The 24,934-nt window shown below is 42.0% G+C and overlaps 4 protein-coding genes and 1 long non-coding RNA gene across 7 annotated transcripts in view; 4 read left to right on the top strand and 1 right to left on the bottom strand.

Annotated features, from left to right (window-relative positions):
* sh3bgrl (SH3 domain binding glutamate-rich protein like) overlaps positions 1 to 1,598 on the top strand; it is a 17,351-nt gene extending 15,753 nt beyond the window's left edge. For both annotated transcript variants that reach the window (XM_034883692.1, XM_034883691.1), the window contains 2 exons: positions 356 to 436; positions 795 to 1,598. In XM_034883692.1, the coding sequence (XP_034739583.1) occupies positions 356 to 436; positions 795 to 830 (117 nt within the window). In that variant the 3' untranslated portion in view covers positions 831 to 1,598. The remainder of the gene's footprint in view (positions 1 to 355; positions 437 to 794) is intronic.
* The window catches only part of LOC117951790, a 265,968-nt gene that overhangs the window by 98,980 nt on the left and 142,054 nt on the right, over positions 1 to 24,934 (bottom strand). The gene's annotated exons all lie outside the window — the stretch shown is intronic.
* si:dkey-237j10.2 lies at positions 5,206 to 6,624 on the top strand. The gene is made up of 2 exons (XM_034883687.1): positions 5,206 to 5,503; positions 5,723 to 6,624. The coding sequence occupies exons 1-2, from the start codon at positions 5,335 to 5,337 to the stop codon at positions 6,397 to 6,399; spliced, it is 846 nt and encodes a 281-aa protein (XP_034739578.1). The 5' UTR covers positions 5,206 to 5,334; the 3' UTR covers positions 6,400 to 6,624.
* On the top strand, positions 9,838 to 19,757 carry LOC117951777 (sodium/hydrogen exchanger 2-like). 2 transcript variants are annotated; one of them, XM_034883680.1, is made up of 13 exons: positions 9,838 to 10,128; positions 11,189 to 11,411; positions 12,463 to 12,703; positions 13,064 to 13,314; positions 13,770 to 13,987; positions 15,229 to 15,425; positions 15,552 to 15,641; positions 16,483 to 16,553; positions 16,793 to 16,927; positions 17,411 to 17,507; positions 17,591 to 17,701; positions 18,539 to 18,602; positions 19,408 to 19,757. In XM_034883680.1, exons 1-13 carry the CDS (start codon positions 9,876 to 9,878, stop codon positions 19,599 to 19,601), a joined length of 2,145 nt encoding a protein of 714 aa, XP_034739571.1. In that variant the 5' UTR covers positions 9,838 to 9,875; the 3' UTR covers positions 19,602 to 19,757. The 2 variants fall into 2 exon arrangements, with proteins under 2 accessions (XP_034739571.1, XP_034739570.1); XM_034883679.1 differs by having other exon boundaries at positions 17,588 to 17,701.
* LOC117951785 (transmembrane protein 182-like) overlaps positions 20,097 to 24,934 on the top strand; it is a 5,458-nt gene continuing 620 nt past the window's right edge. The window contains exons 1-4 of the mRNA XM_034883689.1: positions 20,097 to 20,443; positions 22,256 to 22,379; positions 22,710 to 22,808; positions 24,204 to 24,341. Coding sequence (XP_034739580.1) covers positions 20,285 to 20,443; positions 22,256 to 22,379; positions 22,710 to 22,808; positions 24,204 to 24,341 — 520 coding nt within the window. The 5' untranslated portion in view covers positions 20,097 to 20,284. The remainder of the gene's footprint in view (positions 20,444 to 22,255; positions 22,380 to 22,709; positions 22,809 to 24,203; positions 24,342 to 24,934) is intronic.

The following is a 24,934-nucleotide window of genomic DNA, read 5'->3' as shown; positions in this document are numbered from 1 at the left end:
TAGTGGGGGGCTCTATAGAGAAACCTGTAGGGGGGGGCTCTATAGAGAAACCTGTAGGAGGGGTGGCTCTATAGAGAAACCTGCGACCAAAAAGCAAGAAACAGTGAAGAAATGGCCAAAACTCCATAGCGCCCCTTTTAAATAATCGTGATTTCAATATTGACCAAAATAATCGTGTCTATGATTTTTTTCCATAATTGGAGCAGCCATGTGCATCTAAAGTTCTCTTCCTCCTTCTCAGTGGCCCTCAGGCGCCGATCCAAAGCCTGTTTGACATCCTCATTCCTCAGGTCGGAGGTGATCCTCCCATCAGTCTGCATCTGAAGTTCTTTGTGTCTTCCTCTGTCTCTCTCAGAACTACGAGGCCTTCTTCGATGCCAGAGAGGACAACGCCGTGTATGCATTTCTGGGTTTGACTGCTCCCCCGGGCTCGAAGGTAACCACACATACAACAAAGACCCACTGATAGGTGTCCTTTCTTTGAACTGCATCCCTACGGCCCTATTTCCTGTAACAGCCTAAGAATATATTTCTCCTCACAGTGTGATTTCCTTACAGAATACATAGCAATTACATAATAATACATCTGTTCATGTTATCCTCACACATCAGCAGGCCTCTCCTGCTCCCTCTCACTCCTGCCCACTGGCACCTCCTCTGTGCTAGAACAGGAACTGCAGGGAGGTGTGCCAGTTACCATAGAAACTGCTGTGGCAGGGAATATATAAACCAATATCCTCCATTTTAATTTAACACACACTCTCTCCACCCCCCCTACCCCCGTATCTCTCCAGGAGGCCGAGGCTCTAGCGAAGAAAGAGCCGCAGTAGCATCTTAACACCGTTTCTACCTGAGACCTAAATCCAGATCTGGACCCGGTCGGACCTGGAACTAAGCCAGGATATTTAAAAAAAAAGCAACGTTTCACTTGGCTATTAAATATGTGGATGGTTTTGAGTATGTTTTTTTTATTATTCTATGTTCAGCTGTGCCTTGTCAGCTGTAGTGAAAGGAGGTGCCAAAGCAGAGCATTATGGGTATCTACAACCCGCTCTGTCGCCTCTCATTAACCTCAGCCTGCTAAGCCTATTGGCTTAACGACATGTCAATCAACCATTAGCATGAAAATGTAGCTTCCTTTTTGTAATAAGAGAAAACATCATCAGACACGACAAATTGTAAGCTCTTTGGAAAATTGTAACACATTCATTGTTTCTAGATTCATATTTTGGCCCAAACAACATCATTCATGAAAGTCATTTGAATCCTGGATAGAATCACTTCATGGCCAAACCTGCAGCACCTTCTCTAAAAGTAATCCATTACATTCTGTTCTCCATGTTCTTATATATTGTAATAGTTTTGACAAAGTTTTTTCTACGAGATGATAAATGTTGAAAATGATAACTCATGCCAGAATTACAAGTGTGCAAACATAGAGCGATGTAAAAAAATGAGTGTTTTTTTTATTTGCTATTTTGATTTATAGGGGTGTTGGATCGCTGTTTCGTTTCGCTTTAAGCATCCTGTTTCACAACGTAATGTTGGTAATCCCCGTCTTACATCCCAAAAAAATAAAACTGCAAATAAAACTGCAATCCTGACTCTCAGTACTCCTTGGTGGTTGTCATGAAATATGTTTCAAAAAGTCAAACAAACGGGACATAAATTCAGCCTTCTTATGGCAAAGTGTTTTTTTTAGGTCCAATAAATAGAAGTTTACAGAACATGACTCGTCATAAAGGTAAAGTAAATGTACTTTTTATTGTCACATACACATTCATACATGTACCCCTCAAGGCAGCAGTGGGTAGCCAATCACAGCGTCCGGGGACCAAGTCCAGATCCGAGCCACTGCCTTGATCAAGGGCACTGACTGGAGAACCTAGTCCACGTTTTTTGAGTAGCTTGATTTAGAGGAACAGGCGATCTCATTGGCTTAAATGTAGAAGCATTGTAGAAAAGAAAGTAGGATTTGTTTTGAAGAAGTCATCAGAGGTAACTGAGTTACTAGTCTGCAACATTCTGCAGATAGGGGTGGCAGTAGTCCGTAGGGAGTTGGGTCCGGGATCCGGAGGGTTGCTGGTTCAAGCCTCTGTAGGGACCAAAGTATGGCTTTTGGGCACCAAACCCCCAAGAGCTCGGGGCGCCGTTCCATGCGCAGGCACCCCACTCTGACATGTCTCCATTAGTGCATGCATAGAGAATTCACTGTAATTCAGGCCTCTGTGTAATGTGTGTAATAATAACCGAGTGAAAACATTGTAATTTATAAGTATAAGTACTATTATTAGATAGTCTACTGACTCTTACCCACCCACTCAAAGTGCTTCTCTGTGTGTTTTAGATCTATTCAATCCTCAACAATCCAATATTAGTGATACAAAGTAAATTATCAATACATTTGGAATCTTTAAGATGAGCTTTTATTTTGGAATTTCTGCTTTATGTTTCTTCTTTTTATTAAACTGACTAGTTTGTTTTTAGGAAATGTAATGACATTGTCCAATCATATTTTAGTTGCTATTTTTAAACTTATAAAAAATGGGTTCTGACTGTGTTAAAAAGGCTTATGTATCATCCTCGAAATTCGAATTGCATTTTGGCAGACTTTGTTATCGATAAACAGGGCTGGGCAATATATCGATATTGTGTCAATATCGCGATATGAGACCAGATATCATCTTTGGTTTTAGATATGGTAACATAATATGGTAAGTGTCTTTTCCTGGTTTTACATGCTGCATTACAGTAAAGTGATGTCATCCCCTGAACTTAACAGACTGTAGCTCTTCTAATATTCACCTTTACCCACTAAGTCATTAAATCATTTCTGGGGAATATTAATCAACAATATCATTGTGTAAGTGACATTTTGTTAAAGCACCAACACTATCGACGCAACATAGACATCGAGGTATTGGTCAAGAATATCGTGATATTTGATTTTCTCCATATCGCCCAGCCCTATCAGTAAATATTAAAACATTGTCCAAACAACAGATATGTTTCATGGTGATATAATGTGTGATGTACACCCTATGGGTTCCTAATGTTAAGTCATGTTAAGCGAGAGCCTCTAGAAACAGCCGTGTGTGTGTCGTGCCATGTTCTTGTCGTGTTTCAGCGGGACTGATTTCTGATTTTGAATTTCAAAACACTGCACGAAAATGATTTATTATATACATTCAGGAATTTATCTATCTGTCATGTAAACCCGAAAATACAAATAAAAAATCCTTAAAATCATGAATATTATGAAACAAATAGAACAAACAAAATGACTGTGCTTTAACATCAACGTCCTCGGGTCCAATTCATCTGTTTTCCTATATTATTGTTCTTTTTACTTCCCTAAAATAACATGATTGATTCCATACAACGCTCTTTGCCAACTACCAATCTCTACTTCTTATTCAATTTTATAGCATTTGAAAACAAATTAAAGTGTTTCTGAAGTAGTATTGAGTAAAAGTTGACATGCTTTCCCTTTTTTTTTACTCTACATAATTCCTAATTTTGGCTTTTCTGGTGTAATTTCCTTTAAATCAGGTTTATTGACCATAAGTTCCCCAAATAACTGTAAAACCTAAGTTAATAAGTTAGTGTTACGTAGTGTTAAAAGATAAAGAAAAGTGACAAACATTGGAAAAAAGCGTCAAGTGTTGAAAAAAGGGACGAAAACATAAGAAAAATTTAACAGCATTGATAAACAGTGTCAACAAAAGTGTTGATTTTCACTCTTTTTTCACTGATTTTCACTGAAGGATGAGACCATAGTGTTGGTCTGTACAGTTGTGCTCTTAGTTACATGTAGTTTGCTGCTAGCATGCAGCCTGTTGTCTGACCTTCACCCAGGAGGGCGGGGATCGAGTCCCCCATGTGTCCTCAACCGCCCTGTTGTTATTATTTAGTCCCGACCAAGCGCGTGTCATGTGACGCTATTGGAGACTTTTAGCATCAACGACAACGACAAAAGCACCTGACCAAGCGTCCGTATTTTACGAGAATGTGTTGGCAGAGATGCTTTTTGTTGTTGCTTTTTAGCTAGATGTTCATCGGGTCCCGGGACACCAGCCTGAACCTCCATTTCAACAATGAATGAATGCAAAACAGCAATGCGTGTTATCAATGCAGCCAATGAGCAGCCGACGGGAGCTGGCTGCAGGGCGACTCAATCACCACAAACAGACCAGAACCACTCGGGAGTTTTGAGACGTTGCTCTAAATTTGGGGACAATTAGGACAGGATTCGGGATTCGGGACATCTGCTCCCAAAGTTTTTCTGACGTCTGGTCACCTTCCAACCATTCAGATTTCTCTTTTGATCCTTCAGAGAGGCCCTGAACCCTGGGTTGGGAACAACTAAATGACCTTACTGTTCACCAGTTAGCACGTAGCATTTTGTAGTTGGAAGCTGGTTAAATGGGAGCTACTCAAAGGGGGAGTCTGAGGTCCTGCAGGGTCACTTCTGTTGACTTTCCAAGTAAATTCAAAACAGATCAAGCTCGCCCTTCCCCCCATGTTTCCATAACTGCCATGACTAACTGACTAACTGTCAGGAACCCCCAACCCCCTCCCCCAACCATCTTGTCGGTGATTGGCTGGAGTGTTTTGGTGCCTATCCTTTGCCTCTAGTGTCTCTTTGACGTTTACAACCCTCGTTTTGTCTCCCGAGACCGGGCCGTTTCACACTGTATTCAGGGGAGCGGGCAGCTAGCGGATCAACGAGAGATGCATGATTTGAGACAAAAATGAAATAGCGCGGGAACTCAGAGTGCCCCTTTAATCATCTTACTGTGTATAAAATAGCTCCAACTTCACCAGCTTACAACTACAAAATGCTACGTACAAACTGGTGTATATAACAGTCAATATATACAGTGTGTTGTCAGTGTTGACAACAGTCAATATAATAATAATATATCAATCAAAGGGACATTACTTTTGACACCTCAAAGAACTTTGATGATACTTTTTACTTTTACTTATGTAGGATCTTTAATGCAGGACTTTTACTCATAATGGAGTTTTTTTTAGATGCTGTGTGTTACTTCTGCTCCTCAGTTTACAAGGTTTTCTCAGCCTGTGCATATATGTACTGTTCTCTTTTCTCTAAACTCTGATTTTCAGTTACATTTAAGAAAGGAAGTATGTGGCTAAGGGCGGAGGGGCCAGTTCTCAGTTGCAGAAGTGAAACAAGCCAGTAGAACTTTACAGTTACATATGCAACAACACGGTGCCATTTGCACTTAAGACTGGCAACCATAGGAAGCAAAGACGGGTACAAAGAGAGACCTAAAGAGAAGAAGAGGAGAACGGTCGTTCTGTGCCATGTTGGCTGAAGGTTTTCTCAGAGTGCTGCGTTACAGGGAGGAGAGAAAGTTTGCCACTGCTTCCAAGATTAAGAGATCGCAGACACACACTCCTGGTCCGGATCAGTTCACCGGTGTTGTCTCCGAGTCCATCTCCACAGACCCACAGACAGATTCAGCTGAAGCAGGTAAACAGCCTTATTATTATATAAACCATTTACTGACATGTTTAACCATGTGTACTGGTTTCTTAGCGTTAACTTCCCACGGTCTAGTTCACTTGCTTCTCTTAAACCAAGATTTTCTTCCTTTCTAAAATATAATCTCACTAGTGTTTTTTCTGCCAAAAAATGACAAACCAAATTAAGTTGAAAACATACAATTCACCCATTAATTTTTGTAATCAGGTCCAAACCAGGAAGAACTAGACAACACCCAATTCCAAGGACTGAAAGTGGTCCCTCGAGGTCCTTTATGCCTCTTGATCCCTGGGTGTCCAGCTGACCCTACAGTTTTCCTAGACAACTGTAGCCTCCTGGACCAGTACCCAGATCTGCAGGTGGCCGACTCAGGCCTCATCTCACACAACCCACCGAGAGCCACCGTCCCCCTGCAGGGCTTTCACACTCAGCCTCTTGCCACAGAAGCCTTCCGTCACCCAGAATGGGCAACCCAACAGGGCCCGCAAGGCGAGCCTGTCCTATCGATACCAGACCAGGGTTATCTGGTTATGGGGGCCAGCGTGAACAACAGCTTGGATCTACCCGGATCAGGCTTGGAGCCTATGTCTAACTCTTTGCTGAATGGGCTGCTGGAGAAACAGCTGGAGGAGGTGTACATGCAACATCTGACTGACAACTTGGCTCGATGTAACTCCCACCTGGGGAACAGCCTCCTGCACGGCCTGGTGCCTCTGCCACACGGGCTGGGCCCGGACTCTCTGGAGGCCGGTCTGGATCAGGGATCAAGAGGGGACAGCGGAAGGATTAGCTACCTGAGCACCCAGAACTTGGTTCCCTGCTCGTCCAACTTCAGCTCTCCTGTGCTGAGGATTTCAGAGGCTGACAGTCCTCATCTGCAATGAATGCAATCATGCACACTCTCTGCAAAAGTATTACGTTCACCTACGTGATAGTAACTAAAGGCTTTTTATGTGTCTTCTGCACTGCAACCTCCAAGTTTACACATCCCCAATGCAACTCAGACTTAAAAACAAGTGCAATTCATCACATTTTATGTTTTTCTACCTGTATTTACAGCATGTCTGTGTTTTCTTGCTTGATGAAATCAAGCCTGCTCTCATGCGCCATCTGCTGTTAGCTTTAGGAACTACACCCTCTTGTGTTTACCTGAGAAACATTAAAAGTTTTTATTGATATATAAGTGGGTATGTGTGTATGGTATTTATAATTTTGAAGCAAAGTATAATTCAAGATTATAAATGTATAATGCACATTTAAGTTGCCTTGTAAATAGAGATGTCAACTGCAAATGAATCCATTTAGTCTAAATGAAGTAAAATAAGATTCCAATCTGTACATTCACTGTATTAAATGGTTAAATTGGATTGACTTTAATGTGTTTGACAGATTGTCATGTACTTACCTAAAAAGTATTAACTAAAGGACATGAAGTGGATAGTGGAAGTGGACAATTTCAATTGATGACCCTTAAACAGAGAGACTGGGACAATGTAACACAACAACATGCCAGCATCTGACAGTCAGAGTGTCCTTTTTGGGGGTCTTTTGTGGGTTTCCTGTTATATTAAACTAAGGTTAGTCTGTAGAATTTTTAAAACTTATCATAACTACAATCTGAACTTTCAAACTCACACGATGTGGCACGTTGTGGTGTGCAGAGAGCACGAGTACTTAATTACTCAGGCTTCTGTGTGGTTACACCCAACATAATGAACGAAGGCCTTGCTGCGGCCCATCACAGATAATCCTCGACGTAGACGTGTTCAGCCTGTTGAATTAAACAAAGAGATCAGAGACGACTCCTCTGGCAAGGTTAATTCAACAACAGACATTAGAATTCATACAAGCCTAGCAGTGCAGTCACATTTTATATTCAATTCAACTTGATGTCAACCAACTCAATGAAAGAATTCAGTTTTACTGCTCTGATTTCCAAAAGTAGGACGACAGTGATCCATGTGTACTTCACTCTCAAGTACATGAATAATACCACAAAGTTAATTCTGTGTCAGAATTAACTTTAATGTGAGGCAATATGATAGCCAGCAGTTACTATCCAACGTTTTTTGTGTGAAGTTTTGACAATACCTCACATCCATTGGTGTGTCTGTATGAAACCTGTGAAAGACTAGAGACCTGTACCAGGGTCCAATAGTCCACATCACTGTAATACATGTGTGTATCACTGCAGCACACTATAAATACTGTAACTGGTACATTTTATAAAATTTAAACAAATGAAAATGGACATGTCTCACCCTATGAATTCCTTCTAAAATATCCAAGGATGATGATTTTGTGCTTTAATGAGGAGCTGTGAATCACAACCTGCTTATCAGCTGTCCCAAAGCCCCCCCCACACACACACACACACACACACACACACACACACACACACATACACTGAGCTCCATCATGAGCTGACACAGCAGTAGCCTGAAGATTTATGGTGCATTTACCTGCTTAGGGTTGATTTGTAACCCTTGAAGCACAAATCCTCGCACCTGAGCTTCCTACATCCCTACATGGGAGGTAATGATGATCCATCGACTTTCTCTAATTAACAGATTTGAGTTGACATCCATCCATCCATCCATCTTCATCCGCTTATCGGGGCGCGGGGGCAGCAGCTCCAGCAGGGGACCCCGAACTTCCCTTTCCCGAGCCACATCAACCAGCTCCGACTGGGGGATCCCGAGGCGTTCCCAGGCCAGGTTGGATATACGATCTCGCCACCTAGTCCTGGGTCTTCCCTGAGGCCTCCTCCCAGCTGGACGTGCCTGGAACACCTCCCTTGGGAGGCGCCCAGGAGGCATCCTTACCAGATGCCCAAACCACCTCAACTGGATTTGATTTGAGATGACAGGTTTTGTCTAATCAGGTTTATTTACACACAGCCTCTATCTAGATAGTAGGGAATTGATATTTGAATTCCTGTGTTCTCTTCAACTATGTATCTTAAAGTAAATTACAAACAAAGGGGGAGTAAAATAAGATTTTATCCCTGGCATTTGTACAAATCCAGGTTAATACCCTTATATTGTACTTTTCCTGCTGAAAAGCTGTTTTTGAACATTAAAAAGACAGAAATGCACTCAATGGAGTTGTCACTAACAGCTGAAGTAGGGGGACAACTTTAAACATTGTTATAAAAAATAACTTTTGTTTTTTAGTTTAAAGAACTTACCCTAAATCACTTAGATGACATTGTACCTACATACGGCCTAGACAAACCCCCCCCACTGGTGTTTTCATTGTTTAGACCTTTTCTCAGGACTGTGTGTGCAGGTACAGACAGCTAAGGAATATCTAATGTATTTACACAGGACATCATCCCTACTTAAGGCCCGCTGATGAGACCTCTGCACAGGTCAGAAGTTGTGTAGATCTAGAGTATGTGGGGAGTCCATGTATAATCAATGGAATGGAAGTTGTCCCACCTTCGTCTAAATCCAAGACGTTCCAATTGGTCCGGCCCGCAGAGAATTCCGCCGATGACGATACATGATGTGGACTTTTTGGAACTTGTGAGGAGCTTAATCATTTGGGACTAGAACGTCAGCTTCATGCAAAAGAAAATAATCAATAGATGAATTTATAACTGCCATCAGCAGACCTAATGAGAGCCTGTCATGCTAAAGAAATAAGGAAATTATGAAAGGCTCTCACTCACTAAAGTAAGTTTCAGACATGAGTGCATCGTCCCAACTGAAGGTCTAATTTTCCATGGTTCAGGTAGGATGCTAGTATCTGAGATATTGATTTTGATTTGCCCACCCTACAAGGTCTAATATGTTCAATTTATCAACTGTTCCTTTTGCCCGGCTTAGAACCGTGCTTAAGAATTTGAATGGTTGACCTGTCTGCATTTAATTGTTTTTAATTATTACTTTATTTTAATTGTGGACTGTGTTTTAAAATGTATCATATTGTATGTTTATGTAAAGCACTTATCTGTAAAAGGCACTATATAAATGCATTCTACTTTGAGTGTTATTTGTAATGTGTTGATGGTAGTATTGTCCTACTAATCCAGTCAGAAAATGGTGTCCCCGCCTTAGCGAGTAATTGTGTGTGTGTGTGTGTGTGTGTGTGTGTGTGTGTGTGTGTGTGGGTATGTGTGTGTTGAGCTTCGTACTGCTGGTTGGGTATCATTGCTAGCTCAGGGATTCCTGTTCACAATAGTTGTTGCATGAGTTGTGGAGTTGTTGTTTTGTGTGTGTACACGTGTGCGTGTGTGTGTGTGTATGTGTGTGTGTGTGTGTGTGTGTGTGTGTGTGTATGTGTTGCTCGCCCTCCCTTTATCTGGATAACCCCCGTCCTATTCTCTCTCCTGTTGTCCCAGCATGGCTGCAGGATGGCTGCCTTGTGGACTTGCTCTCTGTTGCTCTCTGCTTGCCTGTTGTGGCCTGCATGTTTGGCCCTGACCCCCCCAGCTGAGCTTCCACAGCCCCACAACCTGCCTCCTTCACTGGGCTTTAACAGCAGCGAGGGCAGCCTGTCGGTGGACCTGCCCATGGCTCTGCGGGTTTTCAGCGTGGACTATCACCATGTGCAGGCTCCCTTTGAGATCGTGCTGTGGATCATGCTGGCCTCGCTGGCCAAGCTGGGTGAGCTTCACTTGGTCTCCTGCTCAACGTTACATAACATCCCAGTGGAAGGGGTTAGATGTTGTGAGAAGGTTCAAATCTGAAGATAACTGAAATTGCTTCGGGGCATTTTATGGCATGGTATTTATTATTATTTCTACTGTATGAGTAACATTATCCAAGTGGTTCATATAAATCTTCTATAAATGTATTAGAATAATTTGTACAATGTAAAGAAGGTGCAAAAAAAATATATAAATACAAACAAAACTCTAATCTGTTGTTGATATATACTGTACTTCCACTTTTGTGCATTCAAAAAAATAGATAGATAGATGATAGATAGATAGATAGATAGATAGATAGATAGATAGATAGATAGATAGATAGATAGATAGATAGATAGATAGATGGATGGATAGATAGATAGATAGATAGATAGATAGATAGATAGAAAGCTGGATAGATTGATAGATAGATAGATAGATAGATAGATAGATAGATAGATAGATAGATAGATAGATAGATAGATAGATAGATAGATAGATAGATAGATGGATGGATGGATAGATGGATAGATGGATAGATAGATAGGAAGCCGGATAGATTGATAGACAGATGGATAGATAGATACTTTATTCATCCCAAAGGAAATGTTAGGCATCCATTAGCAAGACAACCATAACGCAACCAACACACATACACACATATACATGCACACACATATATCACACATACACAAGAATAAAAATTAAAAAACAATGCAATGTCCATGATAAAGTGAGATATTATGGTAATGATGATGCAAAAGTGCAAAAGTGAACAGTGCAGTAGATCATGATTAAATATTAACTATGACTATAATATATAAATATAATAACCTATAAACTAACTGACTGATTAAGAATAAGAACATTATGTATTGTATAATATAAAAAAAGGTGTAAGACGTAGATGTTATGACCCCAGTCCAGGTTATGTAAGTATATATGTATTCAGTGAGAATGACAGAAATTCAGCTAATGGTGGAAAAATTAGCATTAGCATGTAGCCCTTGCATCTTCCTGTCTCCATCCTCCAGGTTTCCACTGGTCAGGTCGAGTCCCAGCAGTGGTCCCAGAGAGCTGTCTCCTCATCATGGTGGGCCTCCTGGTTGGAGGGGTGATCTACGGCGTTCGCCACTCCGCCCCCCCGACTCTCAGCGCCGATGCCTTCTTCCTCTTCCTGCTCCCGCCCATAGTGTTGGACGCAGGATACTTCCTGCCAGGGAAGCTCTTCTTTGAAAACCTCGGCACCATCCTCTGGTTGGTGCAACGTTTTCATTTGGATCTATGTTAAAAAGCTGTAGAATACACATTTTCGTATATCATCACATTGTGAAAGTCTCTTTTTTTAAATATGCCCTTATAGGGAAATAACGTTGGTGTAAAATGAAAAACATCAAAGAAACAAGCAAATAAAATATGATTCATCTGTTAAAAGTTGCTTACAATGCTATCAACATTTTTACTTTTTTAGCCATGCTGGCAGCTCAGATGAATGCTTGGGTGGGCTGATCTGGAATTTAGCTCCTTATGAGGTCATAAGGGGCAAGGTTACCTCCCTATTTCTCTGCTTTTGTCATGGGACCTTCATGGAATGTAGGACCCAAGTGCAGAGACCGCAGGCAAAATAGAATTAGAATACTTAATAGTAAAAAAACTCCACTGAACAAAAGCTCTCCCGTAAAACACCAGGCAAAGAAATCCAAAATGAGGTAAGAGGCAAACAGGAATCACAGGAACTCTAGAAGAGAAACACAAAGACTAAATACAAATGGTAACGAGGGAACAAGAGGCAGGTGACAAGGGCTGGGACACAGGTGGAAGACATCGGGGAATCACAAGAGCAGGAAAACACAGGAAGTAAAACTAAAGACAAGACAGCAAAGAAAACCAGACTATCAAAATAAAACAGGAATACAGAATATACAGACACTCACAAGAGACCACAAGACAGAAACTAGAACTAGATAAGACAAGGGAGTGACCAAGAACTAAAACATATACAAGACCAAAAAACATAATCATGAGGACAAAATATATAACAAAGTACCAAACCACGACAACTTTGCCCACCCATCCTGCCTCAACTGTACTTTTTGACTAAGAACATGGCTAAAAACATGCTTGCTAAATATCAGCATGTGAGCTGTCAATGTGAGCGTGTTAGCATGCTAATGTTAGCATTTAGCACGTTTTAAAGAGGTGGCTCATAGAGAACACTCTACAGAGAGGGATCCCCATACTCATCACCATGTACATTGTTTGTCAAGTTTTTATTTCTGTTTCCTGTTAATTGTGTATGCGTGTGCAGGTATGCGGTGCTGGGAACCCTCTGGAACGTGCTGGGCATCGGCCTGTCCCTGTACGGTGTGTGTCTGCTGGCCCCGAGCTCTCTGGGAGACATCTCTCTGCTCCACTGCCTGCTGTTTGGCTCTCTGATCGCCGCCGTCGACCCCGTGTCCGTGCTCTCCGTCTTCCAGGAAATGCATGTCAACGACCAGCTTCACATCCTGGTGTTTGGAGAGTCGCTCCTCAACGACGCCGTGACCGTGGTGAGGGGGAGAGGTGGAGCAAATGACAACGAAATATCTTCTTCTGTTATGGGCCACACACAACCACACACGGGTTGGGCCACCAGCAGCACGGTGCCCCTATGGTTAGCACTGTGGCCTCACGTCAAGAAGGGACTGGGTCCAAACCCCGGTGATTCCGGTCCTTTCTGTGTGGTTTGCATGTTCGCCCCATGTCTGAGTTTGTATCTCTGGGTGTTCTGGTTTCCCCCACACCTAAAACCATGTTTCTTTCCATCTCTACCAAGCTGATACATTACCCAGCTGCACTTTGTCAATGATAAAGATCTACATATAAATGTAATAAATGTATTTTATTCAATGCATCTCTCGTCCTCTCAGGTGCTCTACAAGCTGTTTGAGTCCTTTCTTCGTCTGCCGTCAGTGTCAGGGCTGGATGTGTTGTTGGGGGGGTGCAGGGTTTTGGTGGTGGGCCTTGGCGGCTTGTTCGTAGGCTTCTTCTTTGGCCTGGTGGCGGCCCTCACGTCCCGGTTCACCTACAGAGCCCAGGTCATCGCCCCGCTCTTTGTCTTCCTCTACTCCTACCTGTCCTACCTGACCTCGGAGATGCTCCACCTCTCTGGCATCATGGCGTGAGTTCTGCCAAGCACCAAATCAAACTCAAAGACCTCCTTTTTTATGAATGAATGTGTGATTTATTTTTGTCTTTTATTGGCTTACTCAGACAAACTTTGAATAGTCTACATGTAATATGATTGCTCTTGTTCTGCAGGAAATTCACTCTGATGGATGCCACTCTGTTTGGATGTCCGTTTTTTTGGATGTTTGTTACCTCCCTTTTCTTTGTGTGTTCATGAGGATTTCTGAGGACTATGGTTACCTGGTCCTCAGATCTCTGCAGGGTAAATCCAGACAGCTAGCTAGACTATGTGTCCAATCTGAGGACTATGGTTACCTGGTCCTCAGATCTCTGCAGGGTAAATCCAGACAGCTAGCTAGGCTATCTCTCCAATCTGAGGACTATGGTTACCTGTCAGTTGAATTAAAACATCTTCAAATCGGACTATATTTCGCCCCCCCTGTGCAGCATAATGACCTGCGCCGTGACCATGAAGCAGTATGTGGAGGCTAATGTGACAGAGCGCAGCAAGACCAGCATCCAGTACTTCCTGAAGATGTGGAGCAGTGTGAGCGAAACCCTCATCTTCATCTTCCTGGGCGTGTCCACGATCCAGGATGTCCACATGTGGAGCTGGCCCTTTGTCTGCTCCACGCTGCTGCTCTGCCTCATCTGGAGGGCCACAGGTAAAAAATCTCTCCTGCACTTTTACTTTTTACATCACTTAAATGAAATTTCAGTTATAGTGTCAAAGCATAACCAAAGTCATCTCAGGACACTTTACAGATAGAGACATGCCTTCATGTTCAAAGCCCCGTCTGATTGGACCTCCTTGCTCCATTACTTCACATGGTTTCATGTAGCTTCATGTGGTTGGCATCTGTCTTTCTGTCAATCAACATGCTCTTGCTTCAAATTTGACATGTTCTTTTTTTCTTTTCTCATTCTTAATAAGTTGGCACCTTTTGTGCACAACAGCGCAATTGGGATGGATGCAAATTTAATGTGTAGTATTTCATAAGGGGGAGTAAGTTGTTGTTGGAGTGGAATAATGTATTTTGTGTTTTGTATTGGTCTTAAAGACCCCTTGAAAATGAAATGATCATAAGGGGTTTATACTCCTAATAAATACTCTGTTTCATGTATTAGGTTAGATGATATAATACTTTATTCATCCCACAGTGGGGAAATTCCCTTCTTGCAGCAGCAGCGGTTTCCTACAGTAAAAATAAAAAAAACGAACTAGTAAACACACAAACAACAGACGAACAACAGACAATGAGCAGAAGGTTTTGACTGAATGTAAAGTGGCATTAAATAAAAGGTATTGTAAAGTGCGGTTGCCATAGTAGGAAAGAAATGTCGCAGTGTGAGTTAGTGACGTTAAAATTAAATTGAATATGTAATTAAATAATGCAGCAAAAGTAAGTAGCCAAAAATATAAACGATATTGAACTGTGACCATATTTAAGAAAATGGAAAAATATAAATACAGATAATAAAGATATACAGAGAGTGTGTGGAGTAAATGAAAAACAGAAACTACAAGAGTAGAATGTAGTGCAGGTAAATAGAGAGAATAAGGTAAGAGAGAATATGAATATGTATATATATATACTTTTATGAGTAAAATTTGTCAAATTCCAGTCTGTAATTATCCATCAACATCCATTCCTTTCATTTTAGTCTACATAATTCCTACTTTCTGCTTTTCTAACTCAAACATTAGATATTATTTCCTGTGAATGAGGTTTATTGGCCATCAATTCCCCAAATAACTGTAAAACTAAAGTTAATAAGTGAGAATAATAAGTAAAAAGTGTCAAAAGTGTTAAAAAAAATGTCAAAATTATAATCAAAAGTTAGAAATGTCAATAATAAGCCTCAACGAAACAAGCCGAGGGTTGACGTGCTCCTTCCTCTGAAGGCGTTCTCCTGCTCACGGCCGTGGTCAACACGCTCCGGAGGAACACCGTCACCTTCCGAGACCAGTTCATCATCGCCTACGGGGGCCTGAGGGGGGCCATCTGCTTCTCCCTCGTCTTCCTCATCGATGACTTCCCCAAGAAGAGACTCTTCATCACAACGACCATCGTCGTCATCCTCTTCACTGTCTTTGTACAGGTGGAAGAAAAACGGCACTTTTTTCTGTGTTGCTTCTTTCTTTTCTTTTCTTTTCTTTTCTGTTTTCTTCTCTTTTTGGAGTACTTGTTTGGATATCGGTTGAGTTCGGGTTTTTTTGGTTTCCAGGGAATGACTATTAAGCCTCTGGTGGAGCTGCTGGACGTGAAGAGGAAGAAGAGAGCTCTGCCTACGGTCAGCGAGGAGATCCACAGCAGGGTGAGAGGGGGGGGGGGGGGGGGGGGGGGGGGGGGGGGGGGGGGGGGGGGGGGGGGGGGGGGGGGGGGGGGGGGGGGGGGGGGGGGGGGGGGGGGGTCTGTCATGGTCTGTAACAAAGCCAGTGTTTACTGTACATGCATTAATAAAGTTGTGTATTCCAAGTGTAATTATCAACTGATCCAATGGAGTGAGGAATGTAGACACCACCATGAGTCCCGTCTCTTCCATACATCATTCATTAAGTTTTTATAGTAATAATTTCATTATTTGTTCAAAATATTTCATACTGTATATAAGTGTGTGTATATTTTTTTCAGTAAAACAAGGTAATGCATTTAACAAAACAAAATGAAATTATTGGTTATGATTTTATTTCAAAATGAACACTTCTTAGCTCAAGACCTTCACTGTATTTTAAATGTCCTTGCTTTTGGAATTATGCTGAAACACAATGAATGCATCATCCCAAATTATCTAAGTGTTCCTATATGTGTGATAACTCAAAACATTATGTATCTTCAAACACTTTTCGTTCTGTTTTGAATCAGCGTACAGTATCTAAGGAGAAAATGATATCCTCTTAGTAAGTGAAGATGCCACAGCGATGAGTTTTTTTATTATAGAAATGCGTCTTTCATGTTGCACTGGTGTCATGGCGTCTGTGTGTGAACACAGGACTCTTCTGCTTTCCCCCTTTCATCAGTCAAATTAAGTAATAACAAGTGATAGTTCAGCATAGAAAGTTTTCTGATGCTACTTTTATTAATGCAGGGATGGACACGCACGTCATAGAGGCAAACGAAATCTGTGAATGATATTCTCACATCATGTCTCCTCTTAGCTCATTGATCATCTGCTGGCAGGGATAGAGGATGTGGTTGGCTACTGGGGGCAGCACTACTGGAAGGACAAGTTAGTTTCTTTTGTTTTACATTTACTTTGTGATTGTGTTTCCTATTAGATGCTTATGCATGCCCGTAAAAATAAGACCTGAAAGGACCAGTAGGTGGCAGCAAATATGCAAAAAGTCCAGATGATGTTCCAGTCAGCTGGTCACTGAAATGTATTTTATGTGTGTGTGTGTGTGTGTGTGTGTGTGTGTGTGTGTGTGTGTGTGTGTGTGTGTGTGTGTGTGTGTGTGTGTGTGTGAGGTTCGAGCAGTTTAACAAGAAGTACCTTCGTCGTTTCCTGATCCGTGAGGATCACCAGACTCCCTCCAGCATCCTCAGAGTTTACCAGGAGCTGGAGAGAAGGGACCAGAGGGGGGACGAGGAGGCGCCACCACTGTGAGAATAAATGGAGATTATCATTCTTTACGTCATTTCAGCGTCTCCAATAGTCGGGCTCAGGGACCTCCAGGACTTCATAGAAGTAGCCCCACAGGGTCCTTAAAACTAGGGAAGTTTGGCCCTTAAAACAGAAGTGGACTTTTGCGTTGTGATTATTTTATTTCCCACACCATGACACCACGATCTCTTTTATTCTCTCTGGTGACAAACATGAATAAACAGACTTCGTCATACATCAGAACGGTATTACAAAGAAGGGGAAAGGGGAAATAGGACACAAGGGATCCATAGTTACAGGACCACCGAAGAAGAAATAAAGTAGGGGGTCTGACCTCTAACACATAGCCTGCAGACATTACACCAGATACATTTGTTAAGAAGTAACCAGAACGGATTTTTGTTTAATTATAAATGAGCAAATGCAAATATGACCCTGTTACATGTGCATATCTGAAAAAGGTCAAGAGACCTGACTTTTAGAGTGGACCTTCGCTCCCAGAGCCGTCCCCTCTTACCCGAGGAGATGGACAGCATCAGGCGTATTCTCTCCAGAAACCTTCAGAACTTCAACAACAAGGTCCGTTCCTAGCCTGGGTTTGTGTACCTCTACACCACTATAGGTGTAGTATTGATCTCCTGTTTGTGTTGTCACTCCAGCAGACCCCAGCCTACAGCAGACACACCCTGCACCAGGAGGCCACCATGGACGGGACAAGGAAGCCTCTTTACAGACACCAGAGTCTGGGAGAAAGATCCACGTGTAATACACAGGTACCATACACACGTCTTTTAGTCTCATGTCCGCATTGCCATTGAAGCAAGTAAAAAGTGAAACAAAAAAAGTGAAATAATATTTCCAAAAGGACTACATGCTGGTATCGTTTTAAGATTAAAAATGAAATACGTTGACAAATACATGATTCTCAAAAAGGTCTCACAAGCAGGACCACACAGAATTCCTCAGATATTCAACAAAATGAAAAAATAAAATTAAAACTCCGAATGTTAACACAGTCTGCTATATTCCTCCGATTTTCATTCTGGATCAACGCTGCATAAAAAAAAAGAATGAAAGCAAATGTCTGAAGTTATCTTTCAAAACCAACCAATTACTGTTTGCTCCTACTTTTCATGAACACACTTAATGAAAAGGGAAAGAGGTTGACGATTATTTGTGACAAAATGTGAAACAAGTTACTATTTGGAAATAAGGCGGGACATACAGTACACTACCAGTAAAAAGTATGGGGTCACTTGGAAATTTCCTTTGCACTCCATTATAGACAGATTACCAGCTGAGATCAGTTGCATTGTTGTTGTTTCAGATTACATTATTACATACATGCAGGGTTCTCCAATGTTTTTTCAGTTAGTTTTTTAAAAATGATATCAGATTAGTAAATGGAATGTGCCTTTGGAACATTGGATGAATGGCTGCTGGTAATGGGCAATGTAGATATTGCATTAAAGATCAGCCTCCCCCCCCCACTCAAATCAGCTGGTATTCTTTATAAAATGGAGTGGAATGGAAATGAGTAACATTTGACCAGCAGTGTACATCATTGCTACTATCACTGTTTGTTTGACTGTACGCTTCCCGTGTGACAGGGGGAGGATGGAGAGTTCAGGGACTCACGCAGAGTGAGATCAGGACTCAGCCGGTCTCACACAGGTACAGTGAAAGACACACAGTGGACAAAACAGGCAGTATTTCCTGTAAGTCTCCAAGATATAATGTATATGCATGTCATGTTTCTTTTTGTGTCTGGGTACCAAGACCCTATGAAACTATGTTGGACGGGACAATCCCTAGTGTATGGATGCCAAAAAGTCTTATTATGACTACCAGAGATGTTCCCATAGTATTTGCTCCGTCCAGATACCGATTCTGATACCTGAACTTGCGTATCGGCCAATCCTGCGGACGGATTGGATAGTTTTTTTTTTTAGCGCAGAGTAAAAAAAACATGTATATTCATTTTAACAGTTGTATACTACCAACCCTGTATATATGTGATATGATTGTTGAACCCTTTGTAAAAAGTGAACAAATACAACATACAGAGAAGTTCCAAAAACACACATAGAATGAATGACATATCCATTTCTAGTACGATCTATATCTGTCGTAACGGAAACAGAACATAAATAAACTACTTTAAAGTAGATTTTGTTCGGATTGGTGCATAGAGCTGCAAATGTATGTATATACATATTGTATGTAAATACCGATATGATCATTTTAGGCAGTATTGGCGGTACTTCTGAGACTGGTGTCGGTATCAGAACAACTCTAATATCAACTCTAACACGTGTCTTTCCACTCCTCTGCTTACTCTCGAGCACCCAGTAAAAAAACACAGGGTGAGATTGTTTCTAGTTTCTCTCCACCTCCTGACCTTTGACCCTGACAACCGTGGTGTAACTCTTCGGACTTTGCGGCATTGAGCTCACAGCATCCTCTCTTCTCTTGGCAGTATGCTCCATGAGCCCGAGGCCCGCCCCCCAGGACTCACCTGTCCCAGCAGCTACATCTCCGACCAGAGGGCTGCTGGATCCCGAGTCTTCAGCTGCCAGAAAGGAGCAGGTCTCTCTCCGACAACAAGCCCCTGCTGGAAGAACCCCGAAGAAACAACTCAGCTTTGTTTTGGAGAGCGAGAAGCAGCAGTGAAGGCGGACTGGGAGAAAGACAGACAGCGAGGACAAGAAATGGAAACCAGTGAATTCAGTCATTTCAAAATGTCTCCAGAAATTGATAAGTACCTCATATTTATTTATGTAGCCATGGAGTTGTGGGTTTCAGGGTTGATGGACGTTTTTTTTGCAATTTTATGGGTGTCTTCCGAATAAAACTTTTTAAAGGAATCAATAACTCATCTTCTCTTTTTATCATTTTTGAGTGTTTGCCAGCTACAATAAAAGTTAACTCTTGCTGGAGCTTTGAGGGCCATTTGCATCTCTAGTCTAATTCATTTGGAACACCTACCTTAGACACAGCTTGGAGTCCTAAAGGGTGATACCGTCCACATTACAAGCACACACTTCAACCAATCCTGCCTCTCCTCGGTTCCTCTACAAATGCAGAGCACAACCACCGGTAATTTGTTGAGGACAGGCAAACTGCTTCCTAAAATAACTCCTGTCCCCGCGCCTGACCTCCTCAGTTGCTGGAGCTTCTTTTCACCACAGTTCCCAGCATGCCTGGGAGTGGCTGGGAGAGCTCAACTGTTTTCATTGGGACCAGGGCTGGGCGGAGGGTTTGCAGAGTTGACACCAGACCGATTAGGAAGAACCGACCTGAAGACTGAACGCTGAGGAGAAAGAACACTGTGAAGGAGGTTTTAGGCTGGAGTCATGAGGGTGGGAGCTGCTTCTTTGGCTGGGGGGATATTTGGGGTACTAGGGACTCTGTGTTTCTTCCTTGCCTTCAGTACAGACTACTGGCTGGTGGCCAGTGACAACTGTGGACCGTATACATGGCCAACACTGACTGTAGATGCCAATGGGACTGAGGTAGGACAGGTACATGTGTGCTAGTAGTTGTAGCTGTAGTGCTGAATATAATTTGGATATTGCAGTAATATTGCGAATCATTGTGCAGCCTAATGTGTGCACATATTCACCAGCACAGATTCATACAGTGAATGCAAACTTTACTGCTGGCTGTCAGAACTGGTCGGGGACCCAGAACTAAACTGTTAGTATAGAATAATAGTCATGACATCACATCACGTGAGAGGAGAGGCCAATGTGGAATCTGATCAGACGCTGTGTAGACGGCGGTGTGCACGCTACGCCACTGTAGGATATTTAAAGAGGTACCAAAATAGTTTAGTCTTGTACTTTAGTAAAGGGTGGGGACACAAAAGAGAAACAGATTTAGAAGAGAATGAACACCAGAGTTCAATTCAACATTCTAAGTTTTTGCTTGATTTGACAAGCTCCAAAACCAGAATCTATTGATTTTGGAAGCATTACGGGAAGTGTAGAGTCCTTACACGTAATTTAGTAATGCGGGCTTTTTGTTTACAAGACTACAGCGGTGCTTTGACAGAAATGCTAAGACAATAATAACATGCTCACAGTGAAAATTAGATTCAATTCAACTACGGTACCATTACACATGGTAGAAAATGCTAATACACTCATGTTAAGCTGATCTTTTAGTGGGTTTAGTGGGTTAAAATGGTAGTATTACCTAATTAGCACTTAAAGGTGCCCTGCCACACAAAAAACGTTGTTACTTGCATTTTTTTTAAATCTGTCAGGTCCATATGTGTGTGTGTGTGTGTGTGTGTGTGTGTGTGTGTGTTATGGTATGTGGTGAATGTGAAGATGAACTGTTACCTCCTCAGTCAACTCTAGTCCCCGAGAAGAAACAAGAGGAGAAATCAGACCAATCACAACAGCCGGTCAGTCTGACGTCATGTTGCCCGAGCTCATTAATATTCATGAGCTAGGTAAGGGATGTTGATAGCCAGGCTCTCACTGGCTAGCTGTTAGCCAATCAGAGTCAAGCAGCTTAACTCTTAGAATATTAACGAGAACCGGCACATATTAAGCATATTCCCGCGGGCTTTCCATACCACGCTAGAATGGCTTGAAACAAGGTTACCAAGGTAACCAAGGCATTTTTTACACATACAATGTTACAAAGTCCATGGTAGAACTTCAGATATTACCACAAAGTAATGAAATACATGTGGCAGGGCCCCTTTAACACTGAGAGCTGAGGCTGCTGGGACAAACTTCAGTCTGATGACATCATCTGGGTTATTTTCTTTCGACAAAGCTCCTCCAGAGCCGTCATACAAGTGTTCTCACGGACAGCGTAGCACTCCACAAGTCGACAGATCTTTGTGTGTAGACTCAGTGGAGTGCACCTTTCATTTCCCAGTTTATTCTTCCATGCTACATTTGTAAGAAAGTTCACAAAATGCAAAGAAAGGGAAATATTTATGAAAGCTAATCCCTCTGGTGGACTCCTCCCAAAACGGCACGGCACAACAAAGTCTTTCATTTTCAATAAAAGAGGATGATTAAAGTTGCTGTGTGTTATTCGGCACCATCAATCATGTTCCTGACAAGCAAATGGAGAGTACCAGTCATGCGTGTTCCATAAGTTCCACTTGAAAACCTCACACGAGCAGACCATAATCAGAACCACGTTTGATGCCGCGGCACCGCTGAAGTGCAGAATCCCACAGAGCGGCTAACAGAAACGTGTTGACAACGCCGACAGACATCATGCTTCACACATCCCCAGACATTTCAGTGTCCATCTCCCTGTTGCTGATGTCAGCGTGTCTCTTTTTCATCATTTAGATCCAGTCAGTGGAAGCTGTCACTGCTTCTCCTCCGTCCCTCACTTTACACCACGAGGGCTTCTTCTGGCGATGTGTGTTTCAGGTGGAGCCCACAGCACACGCAGTCCTGGCCACGCTCTTCAGTACGTACGCTTCCTACGGCAGCGGCGGAAAAAACACCTTTTTTGTTGGGGGTCGGGCAGTGTGGTTGCATGTCTCTTGCTTAACAGTGTGGTTTCCTTCACATGCTAACAAGTGCAGGAAAGAAAAATGTCCACAATTCAGATGTTTGACAGAAAAACAGAGGGAGAGTGAGAAGAATGTGTTGGCATGTGCATTTATTTCAGAGTTGGGGGTTGTGCATTTTTTAGAACCACATCATTGTATATTATATAGTTTTTAATTCACACTCTGGAGTTTTTTTTTTTTAAGCCTTAACATATGTTACTTTTTACTTTTTTGTTTTTATCTAGCAAACCAGCCAGAATCCAAGGTCTGTATCCATGGTTACCTCTTCCCTCTGCCTGTTGCACTTGGACCGGTGCCACATCCAAGTTATGATGCTACAGCAGGTAACGCACTCACTCACATACTCAGACAGGAAAACTGTGCAACTAAAGAAAAGTGGAGATGTAGAAGCTTCCATGGAGGACACATGAGAGCTCAGTGGAAGGTTGGATGAGGAGCTACGAGAACATTCACCTCATCTCAATCCATAAAACACTCGTTTCGGACTAACTAATTTGACAGCAATCCCTCTACCAAAATCCTAAAATACCAAATGAGCTCATATTTTAGTATGTCCACGGACACGTAAAGATTAAAGTTGTTCTGATCTGTATACACACACACACACACAGGCACACGTGCATGTATTATTTTACAATTAGGTCATCACACAGTGACACATGAACACAAATTCCCAATGTACATTTGCACATTTATATTAAGGAATAATAGTAAAATGAAAAAAATTCCCAAATCACCAACGTAAAGAACCAGAAGGAAAGGTTATGGTAACTGAAGAAGCATAGAAATGAATGGAAATTAGTAGAATAATGATGTTCATATTTCTTCTTCATTACACATTCAGAACTAGAGTTTTTCAATGTGCCCCGCCCCACACTTCCCCAAATTTAAGTCCCCACACTTTCAAAAATAAAACTGGTGTAGAAATATTGAATCTTTTTATTTATGTATTGGCCTAAAAGTAGTTAAATAATTAATAAAAGCACCTGTAAAGTGTATTTCTTATGAGAATAGTTGGAAAATTGTAAGAAAAAAACACCTGTTCAGTTTTCTTATTGAAAAGACTGACTCTGTTGTTCGCCCGTTAAATATGAAGACAGCCAGGAGGTGGTTAGCTTAGCTTAGCTTAGCTTAGCTTAGTTTAGCTTAGCTTAGCTTAGCATAAAGACTGCAAGCGAGGGGGAAACAACTAGCCTTGCTCAGTCCACAGGTTACAAAAGCTGTCTCTCTGCACCTCTAAAGCTCAGTCATTAACATCTTGTATATTTCATTAGCACGTCACTGCACCCAGCCAAGAAATAATCCGTCATATAACTCCCTGGAAGACACAAATTGTTGCTTTTACACCTTTATTGTTGTATTTATTAAACAAATAAGACATAATGAGTTAATTAGCAAGCTTGAGATCCTTTTGATAGCTGCTCTTTACTCCAAGAGCCTCAATTGCTCTTTAACACTAATGACTCTAGTCTTGTTCTATAGAGGTATGAAATCAATCTTTCCATCTAACTCTTAACCATATCACAACGTCAAACTATTTCTTTTAATTTCAGAAGGTCACTTTCCTCAAGTTGCCCACATTTGCATAAAACAAATAAATACTGACAACATAACTCAATGTTCTCAATGACAGCCACACCCTGAATGCAAACACTCGCTCGCCCTGGTGTATACATGTATAAGTAGTTTTGATGGCGGCCTGGGTGTATTTCCTGCAGTGTTTCGGGGCTTCTGGACCGTGTTGATAATCCTGGGCCTGGTCGCAGCTCTAAGTGGAGGATTCCTCCTGGTCTGCGGTGTCCCCTTCTTCAGCCACAAACTCTACAAGCTGGGCGGGGCTTTCCTCATCGCTGCTGGTAAAATATAGTCTGTGCACATGTGTGGGGTTCGTGTCAGCTGTTCATACCCATATGTCATCATATCATCACATATCCAGCAACACACAGAGCAGCAGATCAGATGTCACTCTGTAGTAGGCTACTGTCGCTATAACAACAGCAGGTTCAAACACTGCAGCCGTGGTAACAGTAGAGATGAGATGGAGCTGGCACTGATTGTGGAGGAAGTATTCAGATCATTTACTTAGAGTAAAAGTACTAATACCACACTGTGAAAATGACTCTGCTGTGATGCCCACTCCGATGCTACTTAGGAAAAAGTATGTAAAAGTAAAAGTACAATGCAGAAAAATCTTCACATTTTAGAAATGATAGTTAGACATTATATTTTATAAACATGTGTTTTGTGTTTATCAAGGAGTACTTGATAAAAGCTGTCAGAGTAGTGTAGTAGAAGCAGAACGTAGCATGACAAGTGAAGTAAGACTCACGTTGAGTACTAGTACCTCAAACGTGGGGAGTTGGGTTGGGAACCGGAGGGTTGCAGGTTCAAGTCCCCGTACGGAGTGTGGATTGGTAGCTGGAGAGATGCCACTTCACCTCCTGGGCAC

The sequence above is a fragment of the Etheostoma cragini genome, chromosome 10, assembly GCF_013103735.1.
Source record: "Etheostoma cragini isolate CJK2018 chromosome 10, CSU_Ecrag_1.0, whole genome shotgun sequence".
In the NCBI taxonomy this organism is placed as follows: domain Eukaryota; kingdom Metazoa; phylum Chordata; class Actinopteri; order Perciformes; family Percidae; genus Etheostoma; species Etheostoma cragini.
The sequence above is the reverse complement of the archived record's forward strand: the minus strand, read 5'-3'. Positions and strand labels throughout refer to the sequence as shown.